This window comes from Podarcis liolepis (genome assembly GCF_965112155.1).
Source record: "Podarcis liolepis genome assembly, chromosome: 3".
Taxonomy (NCBI): domain Eukaryota; kingdom Metazoa; phylum Chordata; class Lepidosauria; order Squamata; family Lacertidae; genus Podarcis; species Podarcis liolepis.
Window position 1 is genome coordinate 34,686,096 of NC_139557.1, and position 18,142 is coordinate 34,704,237.

General features: G+C 42.4%; 1 protein-coding gene across 1 annotated transcript in view; it reads right to left on the reverse strand.

The window, feature by feature from the left end:
* Positions 1–214: 214 nt before the first annotated feature.
* The window catches only part of HMGCLL1 (3-hydroxy-3-methylglutaryl-CoA lyase like 1), a 60,638-nt gene continuing 42,710 nt past the window's right edge, over positions 215–18,142 (reverse strand). The window contains exons 8-9 of the mRNA XM_083495679.1: positions 9,922–10,047; positions 215–6,362 (exon numbers count right to left, since the gene is read on the reverse strand). Coding sequence (XP_083351805.1) covers positions 6,261–6,362; positions 9,922–10,047 — 228 coding nt within the window. The 3' untranslated portion in view covers positions 215–6,260. The remainder of the gene's footprint in view (positions 6,363–9,921; positions 10,048–18,142) is intronic.

Sequence of the window (18,142 nt, forward strand, 5' to 3'; positions counted from 1 at the left end):
ATGTTTCCCACTGCAACACAGAACATGTTTCCTAGGAAGGTGGTGGACTCTGTTTCGTTGCGGTTTTTAAAGCAGCGGCTGGATATCCAGCTATCAGGAATGTACCTGGACAGGCTTGGAGTAGGTGGACTCTGAGATCATTTCCAACTCAATGATAAAGGTAACCTCGATTTTCCCATTCCGCTTAAATCAGCAACCAAGTTTGACACAGAAATGCTAATCAATCTTTATTCATTTATTGAAGCTGGCACCAGCCCGGAAGCTACAATGCTGTTGATTCCAATCGACAGTTTTCCCAACACTTAATTGCACTGTCAGTATCCACAGCGGAAAAATAAAGCCAAGAAGCCATTTAAATGGAAAATACAGCATCAACATTATTCAGAACACATGCCAGATTTCTATTGATTCTGTGGCGAGACTGCTTTTTCTTTTTCCTCTAGATATACACAGAACATAGCTTGAGTAAGAATGCACTATTGCTGTAAACCAGTGTAAATTCACATTAGGAACCAGATACGTAGGAAATTCTATATTCTACCCTGAAGTTCTTATAGGCTAAATAAATAGTCAAAGGTGCAACATGAATTTTCTGGAAAATGTGTAGTCATTGTACACTGAGTTCACCGGTTGAGATCTTCAGATTGTACATGGCTATCTACTTTGTCACAGTTGTTTAGCTGATTCATGGAAATGGCAGCAAAACTGAGACACTGCTCTGAAGCAAGTAGTCAGTTGTTCTAGAAGAGTAGTCCTTTGACCTGATCTAGGGCCATGTTCACACTTGATGCATACTTGGGAGTTCCTACATGAGTGGTTTCCCCATTCACTTATGTTGAAAGTGACCGGCTCTGAGTGTGAATCTCTTTGTTTGCACATAGTTGCCCGTCCATTGAAATGAAAGGGCAAGTTCCTGCAGAAGGAAGAGCATCGCCTTGAGTGCTAAAATTCTGCAAGAGTTTGAAGGACCAGGACCTCTGCAGCTTTGTCTGTCTCTTTCATAACATAGTCCACAAATAACACAGTATGAACCATATGACAGCCGACATCTGAGTGACTTTTCCCTATCCAGCAGGGAAGAGCTGCACAGAAGTCTGCAATCTCCATATATTGCGCGTGTTGGATTGTGGTGCTGCGGTATAAGGGCTCCTCCAGATAACCTGTTTATTGAGCATTCATCCTGATTTGCTTATGCAAAGGCTAGGCTATGTGTAGTCTTTGCTGGGCATTTGTTCTGATTGGTTTGGGTAGCGTTTACCCATCTTCCCATTAACTTGTCACACATTTTATTTTGTGTGCAGAGGAGGGTGACCAATTGAGTATGTTTAGAAGAAAGAAAGAAAAAGAAAGAAAGAAAGAAAGAAAGAAAGAAAGAAAGAAAGAAAGAAAGAAAGAAAGAAGGCTGATCGCCGAAGAATTGATGCTTTTGAATTATGGTGCTGGAGGAGACTCTTGAGAGTCCCATGGACTGCAAGAAGATCAAACCTATACATTCTGAAGGAAATCAGGCCTGAGTGCTCACTGGAAGGACAGATCCTGAAGCTGAGGCTCCAATACTTTGGCCACCTCATGAGAAGAGAAGACTCCCTGGAAAAGACCCTGATGTTGGGAAAGATTGAGGGCACAAGGAGAAAGGGACGGCAGAGGATGAGATGGTTGGACAGTGTTCTTGAAGCTACCAGCATGAGTTTGCCCAAACTGCGGGAGGCAGTGGAAGACAGGAGTGCCTGGCGTGCTCAGGTCCATGGGGTCATGAAGAGTCAGACACGACTAAATGACAGAAGAAGAAGAGGAGGAGAAGGAGGAGGAAGCTGCTTGGAGAAGAGAAGACTGAGGTGGGTATCTTCAGATATCTGAAGGGCTGTCACAGGGAAGATGGAACAAGCTTGTTTTCTCCTGCTCTGGAAGTTGGGACCTGAACCAATGGATTCAAATTACAAGGAGATTCCAATTAAACAGTAAGGAGAACTTTCTAAGAAGAGCTATTCGATAGTGGAGCAGGCTCCCTCAGAAGATGGTGGGTTATTCATTCATTTATTTTATTGAATTTATAGCCTGCCCCTTCCTCTCAAATGACACAGGTCAGTGGGCATAGGCCTACAGCCTTGGAAATCCTATTTAAATAATAATGCTAGCTAGTTATTTAGCTTTGTGTGCAGTGGAGACAAAGGCATGAGGTGGAAACAAATATTAGAGCTTAAGAGACTCAAATGATAAGAGAAACAGGCCCAGCTCCAGGACTGAGGGGGCTCAGGACAGAGTGGATCCCCTCCTGCCTTGTATTGGTAGCAGGCAGCATTCTGAATTTGTGCTGGTGGCCATTTTAACTTCCCAAAATGGCTGGGTCGTTATGTTGCATCAAGTGTGCTGCAGGAAGTTAAAATGGAGTCCTCCCCTCCCGGTACAAGGGGTCAGGGTAAGCATCACCAGCACAGAAATGGATCCTGGCAGCTGCCTAAAGGCACCATGTGCTGAAATCAGGTCTGCTGAGAGCTTTTTCTAAAACAGGTTGGATGAACATATTTTGAATTGGCCAAAACAGCAGAGAGAAAAAATCGATCTCCCCGGTTACATAAAAGAGCTCCATCCGTTGTGAGTCATTACCCATAAAAGCTGATGGAAGAAGTGATTTTTTGGAAAAAAAGCAATCAGAGGTAAATGTACCCTCTCAGTATGGCTTATTACAGCCCAATAATGTCAACACTAAATGGAAAGACAAGCAGATATTAACGCTTTTATTTGCAGGTGGGTCACCGGTAGGTAATGATTGTACTATTTTGTAATATTATCAGGCTTTCACCTTGTGTTCTTTTTGATTCCTAAGATAAAAGTCTATATACTGGTGCAAGGAAATAACAGATGCATTCAGCGAGATATGCTACAACTTTTCACATGACTTAGTAGTCAAAGAATGGTATAATAAATCAAAACTTTTGTTTGTACTCCTGGGGTGCAGAAATGCGAAGCAGCTTGTTGTACGTTGGCTGAAATAATTTGAGTGGTGCTCAGTTGTAAATAGACTTTACAATTCCTTGTTCATTATATCTGACTGACACTGTTTCTCAGGTGAACCAATAATTCCAAATGAAGAACACTTTTTGACAGAAAAAGAACCAAATTAAAATACATAGAGATGAACAATTATCCAATCTTCTATTCACAGTACTAATAAAGCAGAGCACTATGAAATATCTTAGGGGCATTTGGTTTTGTTTTATTATACCTTTACAAATATAATTTGAATCAATGCAAATATTAACTGAATCTTAGGAGAGTTGTTTGGAAAAGATAATTTTACCAGATATCATCTGTTCATGATGATAATGGTGGCAATGAGCTACTTTGCCCTCCTCTGTTTGAAGGTGGGTTGAAGTCAGCTCTGAAATTTGTTTTGCCCCTCACCGGCAGACAGCAGTCCCCTCAAGTAGGCAAAGCACATCACCTGCAGGAGAGGCAAGCCCACCTTCTCCTCTTGCCCACTCACAAGGACTTCAGTGCCACCTCTCCAGAATGCCTGGGAGAAGTTGGCACAGGCACGTTGGCAGAAGAGGAAATGGGCAGGGAAGTAGAGTGCTGTGGCGTTTTATGTAGGCTAACACAAAATGTTAAGTGCTAGTCTTCAACACAATATATGCAAATGTTTTCTGATGTCCCAGGGAATTTCTGGTTCACCTCCTTTGCCTCCCAGGCCCTGTTTTTGACCCCAGGCAGGGGTATGATATACTCCCTGCACCACCTATCCTGGTCCCTGTCCCAAAGCACACATCATGATTAATGCTCAATAAAAAGGATATCCAGAGGGTTAAGAAAAACACTTCTACTGAACAAAAGTCTGCACTGTAAAAAGTTTTGGGGGTTCAAAAAGATTAAAACTAGACTGTATTACGTTCTATTATTTTTCAAGTGGCTTTCACTGATTTATATATGATTGTGCAGTTTCTTTGATTGCACTCAAATGCACTCCACTGTAATATTCATCTTACAAAAGTCCACAAAAGGGGAAGTCTTGAATGGTTAGGATAGTTAAGAGGCACTTTCTTGACCCAACAGTGGATTTATGCTAGGTAAAAATGACAGATTAGCAGCCATTGTTAGTCGCAGAGTAGACCCACTGAAATCAGTGGACTGAAGTCCATTGTGGTTTTAATGGGTCTACTCTATGAATATGACCTTGTTGGATATCACCTACAATGTGCATAAATGCAAATTTTTCCCCCAGCAAAAAAAAAGTACTATGGGGACATTTCCGTTTGCTCAAGGCGGGTGGCAAATAGCAGCTGATGGGGCGCCGCAGTGGGTGCAAAGGGTTAAAGTTACACCACATTCCCAATCCAAGTTGTGGCTGAAATTAACATTGCACGACTGCAAATTATGTGACTAACATAACATCTAGTTTGGCCTGAATTGTGCAATGGAGTGATCCAACGAACACAGCTACCGTGCAACTTCCATTATTTCAATAAGCTTGCATACCAGCCCCTTACTTTCCTACCGAAAAGATGGAAATTGGACAGCAAGAAAGAAAAACAGATTGCAATGAATTTAGTGTATGTAACAACTATAGGAGGGCGCCATAAATTTGCAAAACATGGCAGGCTGCCATCCCCTACAAATTCTTGGAACAAGATAAAGTCATTCATATACTTAACAGATGTCAACTATAGTAAAACATTGCAAAAATGCTACTCATAGCAAATCCGGGTTTGGCTCCCTGCTCGCAGCGTAATTGACTTGGCAAATGAAAAGAGGTAATCTGGAGTAATAAAATGTACAACAGCAAGACCACACACAACGATGGACCTCATTGACGGCTGCAAATATTTATACAACACTAAAAAAAAATTGGCTTGATTAAGATGTAAGAATATACTTGCTATCTTTAGAACTCTGAAGTCAGTTTGCGTCCAACGTGGATTGAAATAACAGTTGAAGATAGTGCAACTTGCGACCCGCCAAGCTAAATTTCAACTCAACAAACTCCCTTGCTTTTGCCCGTCCAAGGCAGGCAACAAAGTCAACATCAATTTTCAAAGAGTGTCCAAATTGTTTTAAAGTACATGACTGCTGGCCTGGTGGTCAGCTTTAAAAATATGTAGCACACACACAGTTCCACTGCTGGTCATTCTGTTCCTGACAGGCTGTGCTTTCATGTGTCGCTATCACAATACATACATACATACATACATACATACATACATACATAATCAAAATCGTCATGCTGGGCATGGTCACAGCTGCTATCAACGTTCAGCACAGCCTGGCCCCCTGCCGAACAACCATAACCCAGAAGAGGGTTCACCAAAAAGAGATGTTTCAACCTGCTCCCCCTTTTGGCCATTGGAAACTGCTAATTTACCCACCTTTTCCCTCAGCCCAGAGGGAGCAAGCAAGCAAAAACTAGCTGTGCTGATAAAGGGGAGGAGCAGCTGCCACTTCCTGAATCCTCATTGGCTCTCTGCCTGACAAGCAAGCCGATGGCACCAAGGAAGAGGAAGAGGAGAAGGAGCAGTTGGTGACAATATTGGTGGAAGAGGAGTGTCCCCCCACTAAGTGTCTCACCCAAGGGCCTCCCAAAACCTGGAGCTGGCATTAAAGCATGCGGGATATTCCTTATGAAATACGATCCTTACGTGCTCAGAGCTGCCATTTATCATGTCTTAGAAGAAGCTTATGAGTCTCTCAAACGAAGGCTATTTAGTCAAAGCTTTCTACCTTTCTTGGTCAGGGTGCATGTCTTAAAGCAGGATGACACCAGAAACCACCCACCTACACAATTGTGGAAACAAACCTGTGGCTTCTTAAAGATGAGCATGTCTGACATTGGTTTTTGTGTTCCTCTCTACAAGAAACTCACCTCAAGGTGTGCTCAGATGAATACACAGGCATTTGGATTTTCCTCCTCACTCCTGTAAACCAACGTGCATGGCTTTACTGACCTCTCAAACACTTCCTTGAGGTGGCCCCACGGGCAGAGTGTTAACATCACTTCAGGAGCATGATGAGGGCCAATTCACAGAGGCCTTGCGCTTGTAGCCAGGAAATCTCCAGGGGCCCAGAGAAAATACGGAGAGGGTTTTGTCAGGTGACCAGGCCCAGGAACTTACACTGTGATCTTAAATTTTCTGCCGCCATGGACATACAATATTGACTATTCTGCACCCCCCCCCCAAATGGTTTGATTTGTCATATGCTATAGGTTTACCTTATGCAGCTATAAACAAGGTAGCGCATATTGACAGACAAATAGTTAACTTTACAGCTCAGCTACTGAAAGATGCTTGCGCAACTTTAGAATTTGTTTGCTTGTTCAAGGCAGTGCAGATGAAGTGACCGGCTTCCATAACTTTGAAAAGATTCACACCCTAAAAAAGAGACAAACAGATAGAGATTTTATGCCTAGTAATTCATTCTAATCATTCTCGTGTGTGTGTGTACACACATGCATATGGGGGTGTTAGCAAACTCTACCCTAAGACTAAGATGGGTGAGCTGTTCAGAGAATCCAAAATGCAGCCTACTTAATTCGGATTTAAGTTGGTATTCCATGCACACTTACACTCGGAGATGAATATTACTGAAATTGATGAGCTCATTGCTAAGTAACTGTGCTTAAGTGTGCGGTAAACACTCTAAAAGTCTGGGAAACTTTGAAATCGTGAAGGGATTGTCTTCTCATAGTGTCACAATTTTCTGAGATATGCTGTGTAGCAACTCATGAGAAGGCACCCTCCTGTCAGGGACTGGGCAGAGGAAGAATGGTGGAGACCACCTCCTCAGCCTGACCCTTCCAGAGAAGAAGAAGACAGTTCAGAATTACAACAGGCATTTGAGGGAGGTCACAGATCAGAGACAGATGAGGGGGAAAGTTGGGAAATAATGGGAGAGGAGGAAGAAGAAGCACCAGAGGGGCTGACGGACACAGTGTCTTTAGAAAGCATTCCAAACCGCCCCCCCCTCCCAGAAGCCGGCAGGCATTGAAAGTAGGAGAGCAGAAAGCTCAGAGGCAGAGGGCACTTCTCAGCACCTGTAGTGATGACACATGAAGGGAGAGAGGGAGGAGGTGGAGACTCACTCAGGGCAACGCCATTACTCCAAGAGGCTGCATTTCTAAACCTCTCTCTGTGAATATTGAATAAATAGCATTGGTAAGAACTTTCCATGTCTTATCCGTTCCTGGCTACCTGCTTATCATAGAATCATAGAATCATAGAGTTGGAAGAGACCACAAGGGCCATCGAGTCCAAACCCCTGCCAAGCAGGAAACACCATCAGAGCACTCCTGACATATGGTTGTCAAGCCTCTGCTTAAAGACCTCCAAAGAAGGAGACTCCACCACACTCCTTGGCAGCAAATTCCACTGTCGAACAGCTCTTACTGTCAGGAAGTTCTTCCTGATATTTAGGTGGAATCTTCTTTCTTGTAGTTTGGATCCATTGCTCCGTGTCCGCTTCTCTGGAGCAGCAGAGGGGGGTTAGATCCTCTGACGCCTGACACCTCCATAGGATCACCCTGATTTTGGAATGCCCTCTCCTCTCAGGTGCAAGCAGCACCAAAACACTGATGGGAGTCGTGATAACAGTAAAAACACAGCTGCCCACCCAAGCATTTGACTCAAGTAGTGCCTCTTGCTTGGATAATGTAGTTCTGTTGCTAGAATATTGTCTGTTTTCTACATTAAAGCTGTGTTTAAATGAAATATTGTTTTATTGTATTTTAATGTCTCTTGCTCTGGGGTTGTGTGAACAATGAGGAGAGGTTTATAAATCATTCAAATAGATAACATGTGCTTCAATTTGAAGTGTAACAATACCAAATACTATTTCTGAACCCTGTTGATTTTGGTACACAAATTTGACAGGGTTGGGAAAGCACTTAAGCCACCTCAAATCATATTTTTGCCTCCTGACAAATATCCCCAGATGTTATAGATCTGTGAGACCAAGCTGACCTTTGGAGCACTGCACACTCTGCCTGCAGATGTTCTCAACATTTCAGTTTTCCTTCAGCTAACTGACACCTCGACGAATCATTTTCAGAGCCTTTGTAAAGCAGGCATTAGCCGTCACCCCAATGAGCAGAGCCCATTGGAAAACGCTGGCAGGGATTCAAAAAGCATTTCGTTCATTGTGTCCCTCTCAAACCGACTTCAGTCAACAAAGCAAGAACAGGAACATAGTGGTGAGAGGAAGCGAGGAGATAGAACAGATCAAAGGTAAACATGAGGCAACATTCAGGATTTGTAAGTGCTGCCTGCTGTCAAGAGAGAAATGCTACAGGACATGAAAATGATAAATTCTCAGAACTCTCAGATCTAGTACTAGCAGTTGTTTGGGGAACTGATGCTTTGGGTGTTTTGAATGGGGGTTCGTTTATTTTGAAGGGACAAGCATGGGTGTGTACCCCCATCCTGAAAATATTGGCTGTATGCAAAGTCATATCTTTATTTACATATTGTTATTTGGAAGCTTGTTGAAGACTTTCCTTTTTCAGCAAGCCTCAGCAAGTGGAGATTGATACCCCATATGGTATCTGTAGTAGAGGATTTGAAATTGATTTCATTTGTTCATTTTGTTGTGGCTTGTTTAATTTGTGATTGTTTTTCACATTTGCTTTGAATTTGTTTTAATATGTGCAATTGTTTTAACTGTTTTTAGATACGCGGTCCTTTTATATACGTATTGCTAACCGCTTTGAGATGCCTCGTGGGAAGTGATTCGTTGATAATAACAATACACGAGATGGGGAGAAAGATGAAATAAACCAAAGAATGAGAGCTGATTTCACACGCCTTTTCCATGGGACTGTCAGTGTTCCGGAAGAATCAGTTCCAGGGGAAAGACCCATGTGAGTTGCCATGCTCACATGTCTGAATCATTTAAATGTTTTCTCAGCTATTGCATGGGCAATGCATGGATAAGCAAGTTCTAATGCAGGCAGGAGGGTGCCCAAAGAGAACCTTAATGAATCCACATCTTGGTCGGCTAAGAAGCATCCAGTGCTGTTCCATGCGCATAAGAAGCACAAGAGAAACATCTCAGTGGTAAACTATTTATATGGGGAAAATCAATTTTTTATCTCTAACACATCCAGGTAATTAAATGGTTGCAGGTAGTGCTTAAAATAAATTATTGGGAGGGATGGAGGGACAACTATTGTCTTAAAAGTCTATGGAATCGCAGGACTTGTCCCAAATCAAGGGCTTCCTATCTTCCTCCCTATAATGTGATTCATGACTGAAGATAGTAGAACTCAAAAGACACCTGCTTGAAGCCTTCCATTGCAAGGTGGAGTCAACAGTACAGAACTTCAAAAACCAATGGTCTGGTTCTCTAGAAGGCAGCTTCTCTTGCTCACATTTTTGCCATTTTCACTCATGTGCTCCAGAGTCTAGTGTGTGTTCACATGTTCACCCAGTGCTTTTTTTCTTTAGAAAATGTTTAGGGGTACTCTCATTTTCCTACTCATATTGAAATACTGCCCCTCAATGAGGCCAAACTTAGATTCGCAAAATGTTTAGGGGTATGCATACCCCTGCGTACCCCCAGAAAAATAGCAAGGCACATAGTAGCTACTCTGTGAATGCTAGCCGACAACCATTGTTAGAAAGCAGCATATCTAACTACCGACAGAGAATAGGATCCCACAGCAGCTGCTCAATGCAGACAGGAGGCCTTCTGCTAGCAGCAATAGGATTCCAAGCAAGTTTATTTTCTCGTAACAAATGCTTGCAAAGTCATCCTTTCGACAGGATCAAAAGCAAGCTAAATGGTCTGACATTTCCCCAAAATGCATCAGGATGATTGATACTGATATGCCCAGTTGCTTGTGTATGTACTAAAATCAACATAGCGAGCAAGACTTCCAATCCATAGTTTTAAGAAATCTGCAAAAGTTTAAGAGGGACATGAAAAACAGCTTACCGTATTGATTCCCAAGCCATTCAGCATATATAGCACATCTTCTGTGGCTACATTGCCCGTGGCACCTTTCGCATAGGGGCAACCTCCTAAGCCAGCAGCAGCAGAATCCACAACATGAACTCCCATCTGAAAAACAATCAAAAGCAATAATTCTCAATTCAATATGCTCACTGGAGTGGGCTGAACCAAAAAAGAAAAAAGAAAAGAAAAGAAAAAGAAGGCCAACACACATAAAGAGCATTTTCTGCATTTTCGGGCAATTTCTCTTCATTTTCTATTCTACATTTAAACTTGTGTTTTATTGTGGCTTATTTTAGACAATAATTTGAGTTATCTGGGAAGGTTAACACATTCCTGCTTTGTTTATACAGTCGTATCTTGGGCGGAATCCGTTCCGGTAGTCCGTTCAACTTCCAAAACGTTCAGAAACCAAAGCACGGCTTCTGATTGGCTGCAGGAAGCTCCTGCAGCCAATCGGAAGCCACGGAAGCCCCGTTGGATGTTCGGGTTCCAAAGAATGTTTGCAAACCAGAACACTCACTTCCGGGTTTGTGGCATTCGGGAGCCAAAACATCTGAGTACCAAGGCATTTGGGATCCAAGGTATGACTGTATATTTGAACCTACCATTTTTAAAAAAATCATAATTTTTGAAACATATTTGTACATTCTTTTACTACCACAACCTGCTGTGTGACCATAGGATGAAAGAGATGGGTAAGGAATCCAAATGATGATGATGATGATGATGATATCAATAAGCTCTGGAGAACCAGTAGCTTAAGCTGATGTGTTCAAAAGCGGGGAAGGAACCATCCACTAGGTGGAAAGCAATCACTGGAACCTCAATGTTCATATATATATGCTCTGAATTGCAGCTGTGGACAGAACAGAGGTTTCAAGCTTTTGATCATAGATGAAAATAATTTTCCAAGTGTTTCTCAAACAGATCATCCCAGTCATCTGCATCCATCTTCTCTTGCATTTGGCATGTTTCCCCCACTGCAATCAAGCAAAATTGATTTTTTGGCACTCAGTTTCAGCTTAATCATTGTGTGGGCTCCTTCAAATATCTGCAGACAGTGTAATTTGAAGTTTCATTTGAAGCTAACAATTAAACACATACACCCCACTGGTCTGAATAGCTTGGAGTGAGCAAGCCAAGTGCAGCCTGGGCTGTATTCTGGCCTGCCTGGTGTTTAATTACTTCCACATTTTGGCATGCAAAGACATCCAAATTGAAATACTTATGGAGTTCATACTGGACTTCCCATGTATGGACTGTGGTTTTTGGACACGGTACTATAAATTAAATCTAAATTATTATTCTTTATTAACTGCCCTTCACCCTAAGGTCCCAGGGCAGGTCACAACATTAAAACACAATGTTAAAAGCTGATTAAAACAACTTACAATAAAAAATAAGGTGGATATGCATGATGTGAACAACTTATTTTGCTATGACGTTTTGTTAAAAAAGAAAAACAAGATGAAAACTGTTCCTTCATTGACCACTTGGAGTCACTGTTGCCTCAAGATGTGCCATTTTCTGTTTGTGCTACTGATAACTGGACAACTTTTTCTGTTTAAGCTGCAGGCTAAGTGGACAATAAGGTGTCCACATTATTCAGCATTGGGGTTTTTTTGAAGATAGGATGTTAAACTAGCAGAGGGGGGAATGTGCCACTTCTAAGGGCATAAAAATGGCAGCTTAAATGTATGCCCTGTCCAAGAGTAGGCCTGCCATATGTCCTAAATTTCCCAGACATATATCTGGAATACTGCAGTCTGTCAAATGTCCAGGAAAACCCAGATGAATGGCAGCCCATGTCGGCAGTGCCATTTTTGCTGATTTCCCTTTAAAATAGTTTTTTAAAAATGGCATTTATTTATTTTTTGCCGCCCAGATTTTCACTGTTTGAAACATGGCAACCCTATCTAGGAGCCAGTGCTTTCTACAATACAGAATGTTATAATGTGAGTTTCACAAGCCTCAAAATTCCACATTTTGTTGCATCTCTCTGTGTGTTTAGATATAGGTATATAGATCTAGATGTAAAATGTGTGGTGTTCTACATTTCTCAGCTCCAGACAAATGCTATAATTTTCAGCAGGACTGCACCAAGATCAAGAGGGCCGCTGGCAAAATGTCACATTCAGGGATCGTCTCCTATCAATAGCCCCCATCAGTGATGCAAGCCCTGGGCCAATTTTTCATATTTAACAACGCATCCTCCCTTCTCCCCAGTTGTTCCCATGTTGAATGACTTCTGGCCACAGACTTGAATTTTCCCACAGTGACCCAGAATTCAAGTGCCCTGATACTGAGGGGGAATGTAGAGAGATGGGCATCACTCTGTTTTTGTGAATAACATGGCTGTCACATGCAGAAAACATGGCTGCTGTGGGGTGGGGCTTTTGTGTGATTGGCCATCTTCCTCTCCCCCCTACCCACCTGCAAGAACCTGCTCTGCCCCACCAAAAGGAATATGTTACCAGCCACTAAATTAAGTATTAAATGAAAAGGGTGCAACTGTTGAGATTGGGATCTAGTCGGGGGGCCGCTAGAGGTGCCTTGGAAGATGGCCGGATTTAGAAGGCGATTGGGCCGGATCCAGCCCCCAGGCCATAGTTTGCCTACCCATGTTTTAGCCCAAAAGCTAAAAGAAATGTTACATTTCCTCCCCCTCTCCCTCTCTTAATAGGCCTGCTTTTTATGGGGGCTTCTTTCCAGTGCCTCAAGGCAACAGCTGAAAAAAACCTTATTTTCCCTTTTAGGAGTGTCTAGATGTGCAACCTTGCCCTGAAGATCCCGTCCTGGTTGCAGGTGTTTGGACAAGGCCACCTTCAACATTCACAACATTATCGTACTAAAAGTTCTTCTGGATTATTTATCCAGCAATGAAAAATTGCACCAAAGACTCCAAGATATATTTTGGTAAACCTTCACTGTGAAACAGACAGATGTTAAAGCAATACATCTCATGGCTTAGACCCTGTGTTTCCAGCTAATCCATAAATGCATCATTTCTGGTTCTTTTTCTACATTGTTTTTAGGTGGAGATTATTTGGAAGCCCATTGCAGAGGAAAAACCCCACCACTCTTTATTTATGTGATAAACAATTAAATAAAATAAAATGTTATACAAAGAATAAATATTAAGACAGTGTGAAGAGTACATCAGCATGTCAGTGCAGATTTTTTAATGTCTCTCTGGTTCAGGTTTTCACTTCATCAGAACTTACCAAGCATCAATGTCACCTGAGGCTAAGGGACCAAAATGAGCCTTGTATCATAAACAGTGGAACCTCTACTCACGTACGGAATCCGTTCTGGTGGTCCTTTCGTGAGTTGATCCTGGTCGCTGGTAGAAGCACCGTTCTGCACATGTGCAGACGGCAGAAGCCACTTCTGCGCATGCGTGAATCGCAGCAAACCCGGTATTTACTTCCGGGTTTGCTGCGGTCACGAGTCGAATTGTTTGTGAGTAGGGGAGGTGGTAAGTCAAGGTTCTACTGTACAAGCTATGAATGTGAAACAGTGACTTCCACATCTTAACCACATTTTAGTCTTATAATCTACAGCAGCCTTTCTTTAGTTTGGGTCCCCAGATGTTGTTGGACTACAACTCCCATCATCCCTGAACACTGGTCCTGCTAGCTAGGGAAGATAGGAGTTGTAGTTCAACCACACCTGGAAACCCAAGGTTGAAAAGGTTGATCTTGAAGGCCCAAAAGGGAGGGAGTCGTAGCCTCAATCCATCAAACAGTGTCAGTGCAGAAGAACCAAAACATTGCAAACAACCTTCCCTAATCTTTTCTTTCTTTCTTTCATTTAAAAGGATAAAAATAAAGTTGTCCAACTATCTGGCCAGACTAAATGCAACTCCTGGCATTTATTGCAGCAGGAGAGCTACACAGGTGCACTCTCATTTTCAGCTCCATTTGGGGAAACAGAGACGACCGTCTCCTTTCCAGTGCCATTAACTTATTTACAGCTGGACCTGGAGACATTCTATTCATCATCACAAAGTATAAAGCCAAATGTCCCTTCCTCCTCCCTCCTTATTTCTTCCCCCTTTTTTTTTCAGGAGCACCACAGATTAACAGGTTAGAATGTTTTCCACATGTCCATTTTTACTGTCAGGAGAATATTAAAGACGTTTTCCAGCTTCCGCAGCTCAGCCAGATGTCCGCGGATCCCACGGTGAGAGCAAAATTGGCAAAGTAGCCTTCTCATGACCCCAGCATTGTTTTATCAAGGATCGGTTTTAAAGTATAAAGGGCCGTTTCTTGCTGAGATCCGTAATGTTTTGCAGCCCTTTCCCCTGCAATTACACAAAAGTGCTGACTTTGTTGAACTACTGATACGCGGTAGTATTTCTTATGACTCCTCTCACACTGTGCTGTAATTGATGTTTGCCTTGGCACCCGAAAGGTACCAGGTCTTATTTCCACTGTACATTTCCGGATACTGGTTTCAGTAACATCAGCGTAGGATATTATACTGGGCGTATGTTTTGTTGTGTAAACATTTGCTGGTGATTTACCCTGTCAATCTCCACAGACTAGCCTCTAATTACCAGGGGCCTCAGATGGACAATTCCTAACATATTTTCAACTGCACCAGTTGGTTTGCCCTTCACTGATGTTGTCAGGAGGCAGAGGAACCAACCCCCATGGCAGGTTGCCACAAACGGATAAGACAAGGAAAACTCATTACCACCTGCATTTTATTCAATATTCACAGAGAGAGGCTTGGGAACTGTAGAGCAGCAGCAGCTGCTGCTGCTGCTGCTGCTGCTGCTGCTGCTGCTGCTGCTGCTTCCTCTTCTTCTTCTTCTTCTTCTTCTTCTTCTTCTTCTTTACAAAAAGACCCAAAAACCATGATTTTTCAATGGACGCCTGATTTTTCCAGGGCAAAGCACCCTATTTCGGAAATTCCCTCTGGACATCATTTCTGCCTTTGAAATCTGAACATATGGCAGCCCTAATTTAATTTGTTGTACAAGCATACGAATACCAACTGATTACTACAACTAATAAAGCACCCACACTGTAAAGAATTTTTTTTCTAAGCGCTTCCTTTTAAAAAATTAAAATAAAAAGCAAGGAGTTTGATTCCATAAATCTATGAAACTTTTGGAAAAGGCCTTGTTCACAGCATTTGGAAGAAATTTTCTTCTAGTCCAGAAAAAAAGTGTCTGTTTCTGACCCAAAGAGGGAGAGATGGAGAGGGAGAAAGAGAGAGAGTCTAGCCCTGATCCCTTTGGAACTGGAGGATACCAGCTCTTAACATAGTAATTTAAGCAGTCAAGTTAAAAAAGGCACAGTAAGATGATAAAAGGAGATCTATAAAGAGGCTACTGCTGCGATTGCGTGGGAGGGTGGCTATTAAAACAGCGTCGGGGGGGCCTTTCCACACAACAATCTGCTTTTTCCCTTTTCTTCTAGTGCTATACTTGCACTACTGTGAATCCAGCATCAGATCCCACGTAGCAAAACAAAGGTACCCTAGTTATAGAATAGATAGCCCTACTGCAGAATACTTTCATCATCATCGAATCTTTAAAATTTTAAAAAAGGAAATTGCCATAACATGTTGAGGAACTGCTAAGGAAAGAGGAAGCCTTGATGATGCTGGCCACTTCTGTTTGTTGACTTCTTTAAGGGCTATATCAACATTCACCAACGGGTGCCCTACAAATATTTTAGACCACAACTCCAATCAGCCCAGGCAAGGCTGGGCCATAGGAGCATGTCTGCCTTGGAGTAAAATTGCAGGAGCGATCAGTCCCTAACAACATGATCCTGCACCTGTCTGCTCAGAAGTCTACATGAGTTTAGTGAGTCTTACCTCCAGTAAGATTGCAGCCTAAAGCACTTTAAATATATACATTTTTTAAAACTTTATAAAGCTTATAATTAAATAATAACAAGGCACTGGAGAATAGGACTTGAGTTTTGGTGCTTCTCACTAGTAAACATCATCATATCCAATAGAGGTCTACAACACTCACACAAACTTATTCCAATATAGCCAACTCTTGGAACTAAACAATGGGGTAAAGAGGTGGGGGAAGCAAAATGACATTTCCCCAGAAGGAATAAGGTAAGGTAAAGGCAAAGGACCCCTGGACGGTTAAGTCCAGTCAAAGGCGACTATCGGGTTGCAGCACTCATCTTGTTTTCAGGCCGAGGGAGCCGGCGTTTGTCCACAGACAGCTTTCCGGGTCATGTGGCCAGTAGGACTAAACCGCTTCTGGCACAATGGGACACCATGATGGAAACCAGAGCACACGGAAATGCCGTTTACCTTCCCGCTGGAGCGGTACCTGTTTATCTACTTGTACTGGCGTGCTTTCAAACTGCTAGATTGGCAGGAGCTGGGACAAAGCAACAGGAGTTCACTCCATTGTGGGGTTTCAAACCGCCGACCTTCTGATTGGCAAGCCCAAGAGGCTCAGTGGTTTACACCACAGCACCACCCATGTCCCCAGAAGGAATATTGTGGTAGGGGCACTCTAAGTGCCATGTTTCCTTCAACCAGAGCTAGGGACGGCAAAGAAATCTGGTTCACATTTTAATGTGAAACTCCCTAGTTCACAGTTCCTGAAACAATACATGAACCGGTTATGCTTCTCAGTTTGCACTTCCGCAAATGTGCACATTAGGGGAAATGGCATATAAAAACGTGTATATCAGGAAATATTGGCACTAAAACTCTGGCGAGTTTTCATGAGGACTTTTTAAAAATGCACACTGATGTGGAAACATGAAGAACTAAAATTAAGACTGGAAAAATGGGAAATGGGAGAAAACAAAATTGAGAGATTCATCCATCTCATACTGCAGCTCTGCCTTGAGAAAAGGTACCTAGAGTCTGTGTAGCACATGGATAACAATTGTACACTTAGTGCACACACACACATATTAAGAAAGGCGCCAGGAAAACAGCAGTGAATGATAGAATTAAAGGAGACGAGGCATCTGTTTGTTATATTTTCCATTTTCCTGTGGAGCTACCAGCCTAATCCCCACTTCACTTATGCATTAAAGCGGTCAATGTTAAGGGAAAAGGGTGATTTGAGGAAGCCATCAGAGCCAAAGTGTAAGCAGAAAACATGATAATGCACACATAAAATTAAGGCTTAACAACTCATCTTGTATGACATGGATCCTACTAAAAGTTTTTATACAGCCGAGCTGCATTTTAACCTGAACCTGAACGGGCCTCAGATGGGATATTGTATGTGTTTTTGGTCACCACTTTGGCACATTGAGGAGAATCTAAGAGGCAAAGAGCCCAGAAGAGTTTTTTCCCCCTTTCTTTTTGTGTTTAAAGCATGGTGGCGGGGGGAGTTAAAATGCCAGATGTATGAAAAATAAGACTTTAAAATGAGGGGATTTTTTTCCTAGAATGGGGTGCTCAGAACATGGCCTAAACAAAAACAATAAAGTGTATTCAAAGCATTTCCAAATTTCACGAAGAAAGCAGAAATGACATGGTGATGGTCCTGAGATAGGACAAATGATGGATGCTGCTTCTTCATATCTGATCTGAGCAACCAGCTAGGTACAAGACCAACCTGAGTGACATGTGCTGAGAGCTACAAATGATTTCCAAATATATAAGCCGTCCTCTGACTACTTATGAGGTGTAAAATGCTTTTCAAAAACAACACAAGACTCCTGAGAAGGCAAAAGCGATTCCTCGTGCTAACAGAAAGGCAGTGATATATGTGACAGATGATGCTGACTGGCTACAAAGAGCTGAAAAAATTCACAGTGGAGGAGTTACATATTTAATTAGAAAGCCTGAAATACAAATTACCTCCAGGAGAAATCAATTTAATAAAGCCCAGAGGAAACCAGAGGCAAAAGAGCCATATAAAGTGGTAGGCCCAAATCCATCCCTCATCCTTCCCTTTTTCTTCAATGAAATTAAGGCTTCTGAATTTTACACAAGTCCCTAAACACTGCATAGATTTTATCCCTGGTCGACGCTGCAACTCCCTGCGGGCCATTTGTTAAATATTCTTGAGGAATGCTTATTTCCAGAATAAGAACAACTCTAGGGAAAGGTCGTTGAGGTTCTGAACTAAGGTCACATTTGCACACCCATTTCAAGCTCTATGACACCACTTTAAACAGTCATGGCTTCCCCCAAAGAATTCTGGGAACTGTAGTTTCTTAAGGGGGTTGCAAGTTGTTAGGAGACT